Genomic DNA, 14,192 nt, shown 5'->3' with positions numbered 1-14,192 from the left:
AATGTTATTGAATAACACAGGTTTGAACTGCACAGGTCCACTCATACATGGATTTTTTTTCAATAAATATAATCTCTTGACCGGGAACAGTGGCTCCCACCTGTAATCCCAACACTTTGGAAGGCCAAAGTGGGCGGATCACCTGAGGTCAGGAGTTCGAGACCAGCCTGGCCAACATGGTAAAACCCCATCTCTACTAAAAATACAAAAATTAGCTGGGCGTGGTGGCAGGCACCTGTAATCCCAGCTACCCAGGAGGCTGAGGCAAGAGAACTGCTTGAATCCGGGAGGCGGAGATTGCAGTGAGCTGAGATTGTGCCATTGCACTCCAGCCTGGGTGACAAGAGCGAAACTCGGTCTCAAAAATATATATATATTATCTCTCCATATCCGCAAGTTCCAAATCTGTAACCAAACACGGATTGGAAATACAGTACTCGGCTGGGCGTGATGGCTCACGCCTGTAATTCAGCACTTTGGGAGGCTGAGGCAGATGGATCACTTGAGCTCAGGAATTCAAGACCAGCCTGGGCAACATAGCGAAACCCCATCTCCACCAAAAAATACAAAAAGTAGCTGGGCATGGTGGCACCTGTGGTCCCAGCCACTAGGGAGGCTGAGGTGGGAAAATCGCTTGGACCCGGCAGGTGGAGGTTGCAGTGAGCCGAGATTGCGCCATTTACTGCAGCCTGGGCAACACAGTGAGACCTTGTCTCAAAAAAAAAAAAAGAAAGAAAAGAAAGAAAAAGAAAAAAACAGTATTCATAGGATGCAAAACTATATATACAGAGGGCTGACTCTGTATCAGTGGGTGCTGCAGGGCCGACTGCCTGACTCCAGTATGCATGAATTTCGGTGTCCATGGATTTTGGTAACAGCGGGGGGTCCTGAAACCAATCGTCCTCGGGTACCGAGGGACAAACGCATACGTAATGTGAGGTATATCTCAATAAAACTATTCTAAAAATATGAAACACTTAGGGACATATCTGATAAAATATGTGAAAGACTATACATTGAAAACTACAGGCCAGGCACAGTGGCTCATTCCTGTAATCCCAACGTTTTGGGAGGCCAAGGTGGGAGGATCATTTGAGCCCAGGATTTTGAGACCAGCCTGGGCAACACAGAGAGACCCTCATCTTTCTTTTTTCTAATTAAAAAAAAAAAACTTGAATAAAAAAGAAACTACAAAATGCTGCTAAAAGAAATGAAAAAACACCTAAATAAGAGATATACCACACGACCCAGCTGGTCCATTTTTAGGCACTTACCCAAAATAATTTAAAACATATATCCACACACACACACAGACAGATGTTCACAGCAGTACTGTCCACAACGGCCAAAAGGTGGAAACAATTCAAGTGTCCAGTACAGGGGAACACGTACACGAAATGGCACAGCCATAAATAGAACACTACTCAGCAATGAAAAGCAAGAAGCCATCGACACTCGCTCCAATGAAGACGAGTCTCAAGGTCATTACCCTGAGTGAAAGAAGCCAGAAGAGGAAGATGACATACAGCAGCATTCCGTTTATACGCAATTATAGAAAATGCAAACTATAGCGACAGACAACACATGCCTGGTTGCCTGGGATGCAGGGGGGGGGAAGCCGGAAGGGATTGCCAAGGTTTCAGAAAATGTTGGGGTGTTATGGGCTGAGCCATATCCCCTCAAAATCCCTATGTGGAAGCCCTAAACCCTAGCACTTCAGAATGTGACTGTATTTAGAGACAGGGTCTTCAAAAAGGTAATTAAGTTGGCTGGACGCGGTGACTCATGCCTGTAATCCCAGCACTTTGGGAGGCTGAGGCGGGCAGATCACTTGAAGCCAGAAGTTTGAAACCAGCTTGACCAACATGGTGAAACCCCGTCTCTACTAAAATACAAAAATTAGCCAGGTGTGGTGGCAGGCACCTGTAATCCCAGCTACTCGGGAGGCTGTGGCAGGAGAATCACTCGAACCCAGAAGGCACAGGTTGCAGTGAGCCAAGATCCTGCCACTGCACTCCAGCCTGGGTGACAAAGCAAGACTCGCTTGCAAAAAAAAAAAAAAAAAAAAAGAGGTAGTTAAGTTAAAATGAGGCCATAGGCTGGGCACCGTGGCTCACACCTGTAATTTCAGCACTTTGGGAGGCTGAGGTGGGCGGATCATGAGGTCAGGAGGTCGAGACCATCCTGGCTAACACAGTGAAACCCCGTCTCTACTAAAAATATAAAAAATTAGCCGGGCGTGGTGGTAGGCGCCTGTAGTCCCAGCTACTTGGGAGGCTGAGACAGGAGAATGGCGTGAACCCGGGAGGCAGACGTTGCAGTGAGCCGAGATCGCACCACTGCACTCCAGCCTGGGTGACAGAGTGAGACTCCGTCTCAAAAAAAAAAAAAAAAAAAAAATGAGGCCATATACGGGTACAGTGGCCACACTTGTAATAGCATTTTGGGAGGCTAAGGCAGGGGGATGGCTTGAACCCAGGAGTTTGAGGTTGCAGTGAGCCGAGATCACGCCACTGCACTCCAGCCTGGGAGGCAGAACAAGACTCTGTCTCCAATAAAAAGCCAACAAAAGAAGAGGGCGTCCACCTGATCCATCAGGACAGGGACAGTAGACATGTACAGAGGGACGACCGCCATCTACAGCCCAAGGGAGAGGCCTCAGAAGAAACCAGGCCTGCCCGCACCTTGATGATTTCTAGCGTCCAGAACTGAGAGACAATAAGCATGTGTTGTTTCAGCTGCCCAGTCTGTTACGCAGTCTATTACGGCAGCCCCGGTGGACTAACAAGGAGTGGAGGACACACTTGCCAATCTTGACTGCGGTACTGGCTGCACGGACACATGCACATGTCAAGAATGATCAGGTTGCCCATTTGAATAGGTACAGTTCATCTCAAAAAAGCCGCAAAACCACGTCATCCTCTGCAGGGAAATGCCACTCTCATGAAAGGCAGAGACATACCCAGGAGCTGTCCACATTCCGGATTAAAGGGGACTCAGGTCTCTGCAGCTGGTCGCTCCCAGCACGGGAGTGAACACACAGCCCAGATGCCCAGTCTGCTAAAAGGAACAGCACTAGGCCTCGTGGTTGCCTGCGCCATCCATTTCTGGGAGTGGTTCTGAGAGTACAATGTGGCACTGACCCTGGGTACCTCTGCTGATCCCCAATAGGCCAGGAGACTTCCCAGGTTCCTACACACTCCCCGGCCCCCACGGAGCAAGAGTAGTGGATTTCCTTTATACCATGTATGCTTCTAGAGCCCAGTACTGGACATCAGAGAAGCACAGCTTCAGGGCCAAAGTGCCTGGTTAACTCCTTCTCATTTCAGCCCCACCTCCCTCTCATCCCCTCCCCTCCCCATTCACCATACCTGCCCCCTTATCATTGTTTAGACATGGCCAGAGCAGACCAGGAACTCCTACAGCAGGGCACAGAGTCCGGCAAAGTGCTGGTGGCCTGTGCATCATGTGGATTAGCAGAGAACTGCAAGGTGTCGTCTCTGGACACCTCTGGGTCCAGCCCATTCGCCCAACATCTTTACTCAATGGTGCCAGGCCAAGTAGAAGACTCAGCCAGCAGAACTGACCATGGGCCCTGGCGGAAGGCACCAGCACTAAGAACAAGGACAGGGACAGGCAGGAGGGTGCAGCTCCAACCCCACAGCTAGCCAGGCAGGTGCAGAGAGCAGGCAGGCAGGGTGACAGCCACAGTAAGGCGAAGGAGAGGACTGTCCAGAAGCACGTGAAGGAAAGTGGGGAGCCCGCGGAGGGTGTGAGTGGTGGGAGCTGAGACTAGTCAGATTGGGGCTGTCACTGTGAGTAAAGCGGAAGAGCTGGAGGGCTGGAGCTGAGGAAGGCAGTTCAGCCATGAAGTGCCAAGGTGGCCGCTGGGTACAGCAGACAGCTGGAGAGTGGCAGGGAACAGGCCACAACACAAAGGCCCCTGGGGTGACCCCAGCAGGGAGGCAGCGCATTTTGCTCATGGACGCTTTCTGGACAGCACCACCCTCTCTAGGGTCCCTAAAAGCTTTGAGGCCTTGCCACGAAGGATACAGAATACATACCCTCCTTGGCACAAGCCAAGCCGCCAGATCCCCCGCCGACCACCAGGAGATCATAGTCCCGCTGACCTGCTGAGAGAAGGGATGAGAGGTGGGAAGGAATGTGCCTGGTTAAACGTGGTACAGGATCTATTTTATCAGGATTGGAGACTCCATTCTGTCATGGTGACAAGACACCACACATCAGAGCAGGAAGAGTGACTCGATACACACAGTCTGCGCAAATCCAGAGACCAAGCCATATGGTGGTGAGGTTGGCCGTGGGTGTGTGTGATCATCTTTGCAAATCACACGCACACCATACCAACCACTCTGAACTCAAACTTCACCCAGTGTTCTCAGCCAGACACAGAACTAAGATATTTTCTTTTTTATTCTATTTATTTTTCAGACAGGATCTCACTCTGTCACCCAGAAGATTGTAGTCCGCTGCCCCGCTTGGGGGAGGGATGAAAGGTGAGAAGGAACACAGTCAGCACAGGGCTGGGACATAGACCTGGAAGGGCCCCCACGACAGGGGCACAGTGGCACAATCACAGCTCACTGCAGCCTCTACCTCTTGGGCTCAAGTGATCCTCTAGCCTCAACCTCCAGAATAGCTGGAACTACAAGCACCGACCACCACGTCCAGCTAAATTTTTCTGTTTTGTAGAGATGGGGTCTGGCTATGTTGCCCAGGCTGGTCTCAAACACCTGGCCTCAAGCAACCCTCCCACCTTGGCCGCCCAAGGTGCTAGAATTACAAGCATGAGCCACCAAGGTGGACTAAAACATTCTCCTCAAGTCCAAGTGCCTTTCCGTTGTGAAGGCTGCCCTCTGTCACAAGTGAGTAAGAATAAAAGCACAGGCCGGGCGCGGTGGCTCACACCTGTAATTCCAGCACTTTTGGAGGTCAAGGCGGGCGGATCACGAGGTTAGGAGATCGAGACCATCCTGGCTAACACAGTGAAACCCCGTCTCTACTAAAAGTATAAAAAAATTAGCCGGGCGTGGTGGCGGGCACCTGTAGTCCCAGCTACTCGGGAGGCTGAGGCAGGAGAATGGCGTGAACCCGGGAGGCGGAGCTTGCAGTGAGCGGAGACCACGCCACTGCACTCCAGCCTGGGAGACAGAGTGAGACTCCATCTCAAAAAAAAAAAAAAAAAAGAATAAAAGCACAAGCAGCCCCTGTCCCTCACAGCTGGCCAGTGCACACAGCCAGGGTCTCAGTGTGCCCAGCTGCAGTCAGCTAGGAGGGAAGCCACCCTGGGCACAGGGAGAGCTGCCTGGGCTCAGGTTTCATCCCTGGAATTCCTTTTGGGCTGGTTGTGGTGTCGCCTCACCTTGGTCCTCCATAGTGGCTCACTGCACATAGTGCCACTCTCAGCCTTTTTAGCCTGCAAAAGGTGTCATCCACGTCTACTCTGCAAGCTACTGGCGAGCAAGGCAGGCAAGGGGCAGCCAAAAAAGGGAGGGTTGGAGAAGGGAGTGGAGGGAGGAAGTAGAGAGGGGAAGTACACTGAAATGGGCCTGAGGTCCGGGACACCCAGCACCAGGCACCAGCCAACTCCCTGACGAAGGAAGGAAGAAATAATAGAAAGTCATCAGTCTGCTGGGGTGAGGGCAGGGTGGGGACTGATGACAAGACTCTGGGGTATAAAACAAGTAGTGCCCTCAGCCCCCTCTGCAGATATGAGCCTGCCCAGATGAGAAGCACCACCCTCCCAGAGCATCTGGAGCCGGTCGCTGCTTCAGACAAGGCCAAGAGGTTCCATGATCAGAGCAGGGTCTGTCATACAAGGCTGGGCAATCTGCCCAACACCTGCATCAGAGCCTAGCGTCTGCCATGAGAAGGCTGCACCTATCTTTGCGCCACCTCCACCTTCCTAGGCAGGCAAGGCTGCAGAGAATGTCCTTGGAGTGTCATGTCTCTCCACACCCTGGCTCTGCAGATGCCCCACAGAGAGGTCTAGAACCTGCACTCCTAAAGGATACAAGAGCTGGAGCCTAGAGGAGCCCTGGCTCACAGCTGAGAAAGCTTGGGAAGCTGCATCCAGGCACTAAGGCCATGGCCTGCAGCCAGCCTGCCCCACAACCAAACCTACCCACTGTTTCACCTGGCAGCCAGCACCTGAGTGCACATGAGATGTGTGCGTAGCTGCGGGAACTGACAGAGCCACAACTCGGTTCCAACAGCCAGTCCAAAGCACACTCAATTCCTAATTCAACTCAAGGGCTCTGGAAAGGCCTAAACTGTTGTAAATTATTCTAATGGCTTTAATATAAGTCTAGAGAACCAAGGACTGCTGGTTAGGGAGAAAATGCCACCAGGTCCCCCAGGGAGCATGAACCTGCTGATGGAGAAGCATCTCTCTCCTCCGGCTGCCTGGTAGCCAGAAGCTTTGCTCAGAACGTCCCTACCTTCCATGGCAGGTGCCTGTCCTTCTTGTTGCCATAGCAGGGCCCTCATTAGGTCATCCTGCCCTGCAGCCTTGCACTGTGCCCCCTCTGTCTGCTATCAGGCAGGGTGAGCAGCTGTCTGTATGGATGTGCTTATCTTGGGCAGCTTGCTCGCCCCCTGTGCACACCCAGGAGCCCTCTCGGGCTGACAAACACTGGCATAGGGCAGTCGTTTGCAAGCATAGGAAATCTGCCTTTAAGCACTTGGAAGGGCTTGGGTGGCCTGCTGGGGAGGAAGGACCCCAAAGTACCTCAAAGGTGGGTAGGGCAGATGCTGCTCTGTGGGAGGAAGGGCTGGGTGGCAGGCGTTACCTGGGGACACACCACCTGTGCACTCCAGTGTCCTGGAGAACCTCATAACCTTGCCTTTCACCCACTTTAGCCAGGCATACCCTCTCTGCCCACAGGGCTTGGCCCCAGCAAGTGTCTGCCTTGCCTCTGCCTTCTGACATATTGTCCGTTAATTTTCTGCTCCTCTTTGAACCCACTGCCTGGTACAGGCTAGCAAAGAGCAGGAGCCTAGAGCTCATAGCAAGGCCCAAGAGAACCCAAGAGAATGCAGCACCCAAGAGAATGCAGTGAGGGCAAGTGGAAGGGTCCCCCAAAATGTGCACCAACAGGCAGGCTGGCCACCTCAGGGTGCCACCTCAGGGGCCCTCCTGTATGGTTGCTCTATCTTGAGCTCTTTCCTGGCAGCAGGTGTTGTCATTCTGGCTCCTGTTCAGGGGCTGCATCGCCCACTCACTCCAAGCCTGGGACAGGTCAGGTCTTCCTACTCTAAAAGGAGAAACTGCAGGGCCCGCAATCCCAGCTACTGGGGAGGCTGAGGCTGGAGGGTGAGTTGAACCCAGGAGTTCAAGGCTGCAGTGAGCTATGATAGCACCACTGCACTCCAGCCTGGTTAACAGAGTGAGACTCTGTCTCAGAAAAAAAAAAAAAAAAAACAATTGCACCCCTGGGCCGGGCACAGTGGCTCACTTCTGTGTTGTGGGAAGTCAGGGACCCCGAATGGAGGGACTGGCTGGAGCCGTGGCAGAGGAACATAAATAGTGAAGATTTCATTTCAATATGGACATTTATCAATTCCCAAGTAATACTTTTATACTTTTTTCTTTTCTTTTTTTTGAGGTGGAGTCTCTCTCTGTCTCCCAGGCTGGGGTGCAGTGGCACAATCTCAGCTCACTGCAAGCTCTGCCTCCTGGGTTCACACCATTCTCCTGCCTCAGCCTCCCGAGTAGCTGGGACTACAGGCACCCGCCACCACACCCGGCTAATTTTTTGTACTTTTAGTAGAGATAGGGTTTCACCGTGTTAGCCAGGATGGTCTTGATCTCCTGACCTCGTGATACGCCCGCCTCGGCCTCTCAAAGTGCTAGGATTACAGGCGTGAGCCACCGCACCTGGGCCCCCAAGTAATACTTTTATAATTTCTTATGCCTGTCTTTACTTTATCTCTTAATCCTGTTATCTTCGTAAGCTGATAATACACATCACCTCAGGACCACTGTGATAATTGTGTTAACTGTAGAAACTGATTGTAAAACATGTGTGTTTGAACAATATGAAATCAGTGCACCTTGAAAAAGAACAGAATAACAGCGATTTTTAGGGAACAAGCGAAGACAACCATAAGGTCTGACTGCCTGTGGGGTCGGGCAAAAAGAACCATATTTTTCTTCTTGCAGAGAGTTTATAAATGGACGTGCAAGTAGGAGAGATATCGCTAAATTCTTTTCCTAGCAAGGAATATTACTATTAAGACCCTGGGAAAGGAATGCACTCCTGGGGGGAGGTCTATAAATGGCCGCTCTGGGAGTGTCTATCTTATGCGGTTGAGATAAGGACTGAAATACGCCCTGGTCTCCTGCAGTACCCTCAGGCTTATTAGGGTGGGGAAAAAACTCCGTCCTGTTAAATTTGTGGTCAGACTGGTTCTCTGCTCTCGAACCATGTTTTCTGTTGTTTAAGATGTTTATCAAGACAATATGTGCACAGCTGAACATAGACCCTTATCAGTAGTTCTGATTTTGCCCTTGTCCTGTTTCCTCAGAAGCATGTGATCTTTGTTCTGTCTTTTGCCCTTTGAAGCATGTGATCTTTGTGACCTACTCCCTGTTCATACACCCCCTCCCCTTTTAAAAACCTTAATAAAAACTTGCTGGTTTTGCGGCTCAGGTGGACATCACGGTCCTACCGATATATGATGTCACCCCCAGCAGCCCAGCTGTAAAATTCCTCTTTGTACTCTTTCTCTTTATTTCTCAGACGGCTGACACTTACGGAAAATAGAAAGAACATACGTTGAAATATTAGGGGCAGGTTCCTCCAATATCTGGCGCCCAATGTGGTTTTCTTTTTCCTAAGTGCATGTGGGAACCCTATTCCCTTTGGTAGGTGTGGAGAAATGTTCATCAGTCCGGTCCACAGAAACGCTTCTTTGGCTCCCTGACGATTGATGAGTTGTCTGTGTATTGTCCAGGGTAACTATGGGTCACGCGGAGTCTAAACATTATGCTTATCTCTGCTATATTAAATTCCTGTTAAAACGGGGGAGTTCGGGTTCCCATGGAAAATATGGTCACCCTATTCAGGGCAGTGGAAGAACACTGTCCTTGGTTTCCTGCAAAGGGAACATTACATGTGGAACCATGGGATCATGTTGGTGCAAAATTCCGAGAACTGGTCCCGACAGGAAATTATGTTCCCGTCACTGTTTGGGGTGATTGGGTCTTGGTACATGCCATCCTAATGACATACCAATCCTGTGACACCCTGCAGTTACCACAGTTTTCTGAATCTGGCCACGCTCTACCTCTTCCTCAGCCTTCCTCTCTCACTCGGCCTTCATTATCTGCTCAGCCCCTCCCTTTGCCTATTCCTCCCCCACCTGACGATATTGAGGATTCAATATCTAACTCCAGTGACTTTGGCTTAACATCACCCCCTGATGATCTTATTTCTTTTCACGAAGAGCAGACACCTGTAGCTCCTGCGGCCCCAACTCAGACAGCCCAGGACCATATCTATGCTAACTCTTCCCTCTCCAAACCTTTGCAGTCTTCGCCTCCGGAGCCATCCAAACTACAATTTACCTGTAATTCTGCAGGCCCTCCCCCATCCACTACAGCCCCTCACCCTCCTATCATTTTGGTCCCTCAACCGGTCACTTTGCCATCCACTCAACCTGTTTCTCTGTACCATTCTTCACGCAGGGACACCCCTGCCACTCTGGTTGCGCAGGACTGGGCCAGTAATCACCAGTATGCTTCTGCCTCTTCTGCTCCCCCAATGCCCCTTTCTTATACTCTCATACCAGTCCAACCCCTTCAATCTCAGTTTCCCTTATCTACACATACTTTTCCTGTCACTTCTGTGCTGACTCCATCTCATGTGCCTGCTCTTGAAACTTCCATGCAATGCTTATTAAGCCAAAACAAACAAACAAGTAGATCAGAGGCGTGGGCTTATTTGGTCACACTGGAACCTCCTAATGCTCAAGGGGTACAAGTGCGTCGATATACGCCGCTCAATCTTACCTTTTTAAAAGAATTCAAGGATGCTTGTACTCAGTATGGTCCTACTTCTCCATATGTTAAAATGGTATTACAGACTCTTTGTACTGAGGTCATTTTGCTTCCTTTAGACTGCGACCTTTTGGCAAAAGCTGTTCTAACTCCATCTCAGCATTTACAATTCCATACCTGGTGGTCAGAGGAGGCCCACCTGCAGGCTCAGCTAAATCGGGCTGATGGCATTCCAATTACTCAGACTCAGCTCACAGGCTCCGATAATTACTCTGATACTACGGCTCATTTAGGCTTTGATGCTGTCACCACGGAACAAGTAACAAAGGTGTGTATGAGAGCTTGGGATAAATTACGCACCCCAGGCCAAGCTCCTGTTTCTTTTACTACTGTTAAACAGGGTCACAATGAATTATATCTTGATTTTTTAGCTAAATTACAAGATGCTGTTGAAAAATCTGTCTCTGATGAGCGCACTCAAGGTATTCTTCTTCACATGTTAGCTTTTGAAAATGCAAACCATGAATGTAAAATGGCCATGCGTTCCGTCCTACGTCAAAATTTACCTGATCATGAGGTGTTGCCTTCATATATTAAAGCTTGTGAAGGCATTGGATCGGAGACCCACAAAGCTATTCTGTGGGCACCGGCCATGAAGCACGGCAACCAAACTGGCTCAACTAATTCTTTTCTTGGAGCCTGCTATAATTGCAGTCAACTTGGTCATACCCAAAAAAACTGCACTGTTAAAAACTTAAAAGCGGCCAAGCCGGCTCAACAAACACGGCCAAATGCTCCTGCTACTGTTTGCCTGCGTTGTCGTAAAGGTAAACATTGGGCAAGTACTTGCCACTCTAAGTCTGATATAGATGAAAATCCCTTGCCACAGAACCAGGGAAATGGGAAGCAAGGCCAGTCCCAGGCCCCAATATCAAATGGGACACCTCAGACTCAGACCAATGTTGTGTTTTCACTTCAAGCAGTCCCAACACCGCCCCCAGCACAAACAAATTTACCTACAGACAATCCAGATGGGTCCCAGCCTCTTCTTCTGTCTCAGTACAATGCTTGCCTACCTCCACAGTAGGGGGCAGGGCGGTCGATCTCTGTAGTACCATTCCTCTAAATTTACTACCTAATTCATTGCCTTTAATTGTCCCCACGGGGGTCACTGGCCCTTTACCTCAAGGTTCAGTGGGCCTGGTGTTAGGCAGGGCATCCACCTCTGCTAAAGGTGTCATAGTTCATACTAATCTCATTAATTCTGATTCCTCTGATGAGATTAAACTTATGTAAACTTATGGTGTCTGCCAAAGTTCCTGTTTCCTTTCCGGCCAGTGAATCAATTGCTCAATTACTTTCACTACCTAATATTGTTTTAAACAAAGGAGATAAGACATGGGGCCCTGGGATGGGCTCCAGCGGTGAAAAAGCCACTTATTGAATTAATGTAATTTCTAAACAACCACCTACCTGCACCATACACATTCAAGGAAAAAAGTTTGAGGGCCTAGTTGATACTGGGGCTGATGTTTCTATTATTTCCTCTAATTTATGGCCTTCCTCCTGGCTTAAACGTCCCGCTAACATGAGACTAGAAGGTGTTGGAAAAGCTGAAGAAGTTCACCAGAGCACATTTATCTTGCCTTGCACTGGCCCTGATGGTCAAAAGGGAACAATTCAGCCTTATATCACACCAATCCCCACTAATCTTTGGGGCAGAGATTTGCTGTCACAAAGTGGGGCTGAAATTAATATTCCACATAACTCTTATAGTGCTCCCAGTCAACATATAATGGAAAACATGGGATTTGTTTCTGGACTCGGTCTTGGTCCGAAACATGAAAAAATTACTAAACCTCTTCAAGTTACTGTAAAAGAAGACAAGGCTGGTTTAAAAGCATAATTTAACTACTCCCCACTCCCAATTATATTTAGCATTGTTTACTTTAAGCTTTCTAAATGTTCCTAATAACAATACTTTGACTGCAGCTAAATGCCATTATACACGCAAAAAATTCTCCCTAAAGGAAGGCAAGCCAGTGTCATGGAAAAACTCTCAAACCAATACCTGCAACCTGGAACAATTATAACGTGGGGAAGACGGTATGCTTGTGTTTCACTAGGAGATCATCAATCCCCTGTCTGGGTGCCCACTAGGAGACTTAAACTTCGTGTGAATACTAACAATAAAAACCACAAGGAAGAGACATTTGCGTTACAGACTGCCCTCATACCTGGTGAGATCTGTGCCGACTCCTCAGAAACTGGCACACCAAATCAAAATGGGTCTGGTTCAATCCTCCCTAATGGCAACGTAAACCCCTCTAACTAATCCCACTTCTAATTATCTTTCTTTTTCTCCTTACGAACCTAAAAATCTCACCATTTCTATTAGCCTGAAAATAACATCCCTCTGTTCTTCTCTTCCTCCTTCGGCACTGGATCTCACTTACAATAGGTTTTATTTAATAATTCTCTTCCTTATACTTTCTATCTCACCAGTTTCCCCTTAAACTGATTTACCTGCTACACAAAATTATTCTTATTGGGCTTATGTGCCTTTTCCTCCACTTATTCGACCTCTCACCTGGATGGATGCTTCTGCAGAAATCTATACTAACGATAGTGTGTGGATGCCTGGAGCTACAGATGACCGTTGCCCCGCTCAGCCAGGAGAAGGCACTGCGTTTAATGTTACTATCGGTTATAAATACCCTCCTCTGTGCCTTGGACACGCAACTGGTTGTATCCATCTAGAAGCTCAAGTCTGGGCTGCTTGTCTTCCAGAGAGATTAGCTATCTGGAAATGGGGACATTTGGTCTCCGGCCTCTCCCTTTCTCCTTTAAGACAAATAAAAAGGGAGTAATAGGAGATACCCCATACTTTCAATATAAACCTGTAGGAAAACCATATCCTAAAAATTTTGAGGGCCCATCTAAAACTTCAATTTGGGAATGACTGTGTTAACTCACATGCAGTAGTATTAAAAAATGACTCGGCTGGGCGCAGTGGCTCATGCCTGTAATCCCAGCACTTTGGGAGGCCAAGGCAGGTGGATCACGAGGTCAGGAGATCGAGACCATCCTGGCTAACATGGCGAAATCCCGTCTCTACTAAAAATACAAAAAAAATTAGCCAGGCTTGGTGGCAGATGCCTGTAGGCCCAGGTACTCGGGAGGCTGAGGCAGGAGAATGGCGTGAACCCAGGAAGCAGAGCTTGCAGTGAGCCGAGATCGCACCACTGCACTCCAGCTTAGGCGACAGAGCAAGACACTGTCTCAAAAAAAAAAAAAAAAAAAAAAAAAGACTCATATTATGGTTTAGTAATAGACTGGGCACCAAAGGGCTATTTAAAAAACAATTGCTCCTCTGGCGGAAGGGAATGCCTGGAGGCTGCTTATTTTATTTCTTACTGGGAGGACCAGGATCATCATCCTATTTTGCATAGAAGGTTCAGTTTGTTCTTTCCCTTAAAATGGGAAGATAAGGGCATTACCCCCCGAAGTCTCGTATGATATTCCCCATTCTGAGCCCAGAATACCTAGAACTTTGGAAATTGGCTATTGCCGTGTCTGGACTGTGAGTATGGGAAGGGGAAACTTCTCTGTCTGTTGTCCCCACTACCGCCCTCACATCCGTGATTCTGAACCCCATGATAAATCCCCTTTGAACCTTTTTCCTCTTTTTGATGCTGATCCCCTTTTATGGGACTCCACTAGCACGGGTGCATTTAACCTTCCTGAGCTTGCCCACCTGACACATGCGGCCAAGAAGCTTTGAAAGATGGAGTGCCCTGGCCGAGGGTTCCAGGTCTCAGCAAGGCCACGAGGTGGTGACTGCCTCCCAGAACTCTGTTGGGCCACCCTCCATCCTGGAGATCCCCAAAACCTCCATAGCAACAGCTCTGCCGATTCACACACGCAGTCAGCCCTCCCTCCCGAGTCCACCGCCGGCAGAGGGCCAGCCACCCTGCCTCCCATAGCCGCCATCCCTGGGAAGGAGCCCTGACCCCGTCCTTACACCCCTCTACACTCACTGCCTGTGGGGAGAGCTGCTCGCTGTCACAGGCATCCAGGGGGCTGGGTCGAGGGGCCCCCTGCATGGTGGGGGACCATGTTGTCGTGCATGGAATGAAACCGGCCACACATAACAGATATGGTGGCG

The 14,192-nt window shown here is 49.3% G+C and overlaps 1 protein-coding gene across 1 annotated transcript in view; it reads right to left on the bottom strand.

Annotated features, from left to right (window-relative positions):
• Window positions 1-14,192, bottom strand: part of TXNRD2 (thioredoxin reductase 2) — a 66,455-nt gene that overhangs the window by 51,407 nt on the left and 856 nt on the right. Inside the window, 1 exon segment of the mRNA NM_001256472.1 lies at window positions 4,065-4,133. Coding sequence (NP_001243401.1) covers window positions 4,065-4,133 — 69 coding nt within the window.

Source organism: Pongo abelii, chromosome 23 (genome assembly GCF_028885655.2).
Source record: "Pongo abelii isolate AG06213 chromosome 23, NHGRI_mPonAbe1-v2.0_pri, whole genome shotgun sequence".
Lineage (NCBI taxonomy): Eukaryota > Metazoa > Chordata > Mammalia > Primates > Hominidae > Pongo > Pongo abelii.
This window is presented reverse-complemented; position numbering and strand designations above follow the sequence as displayed.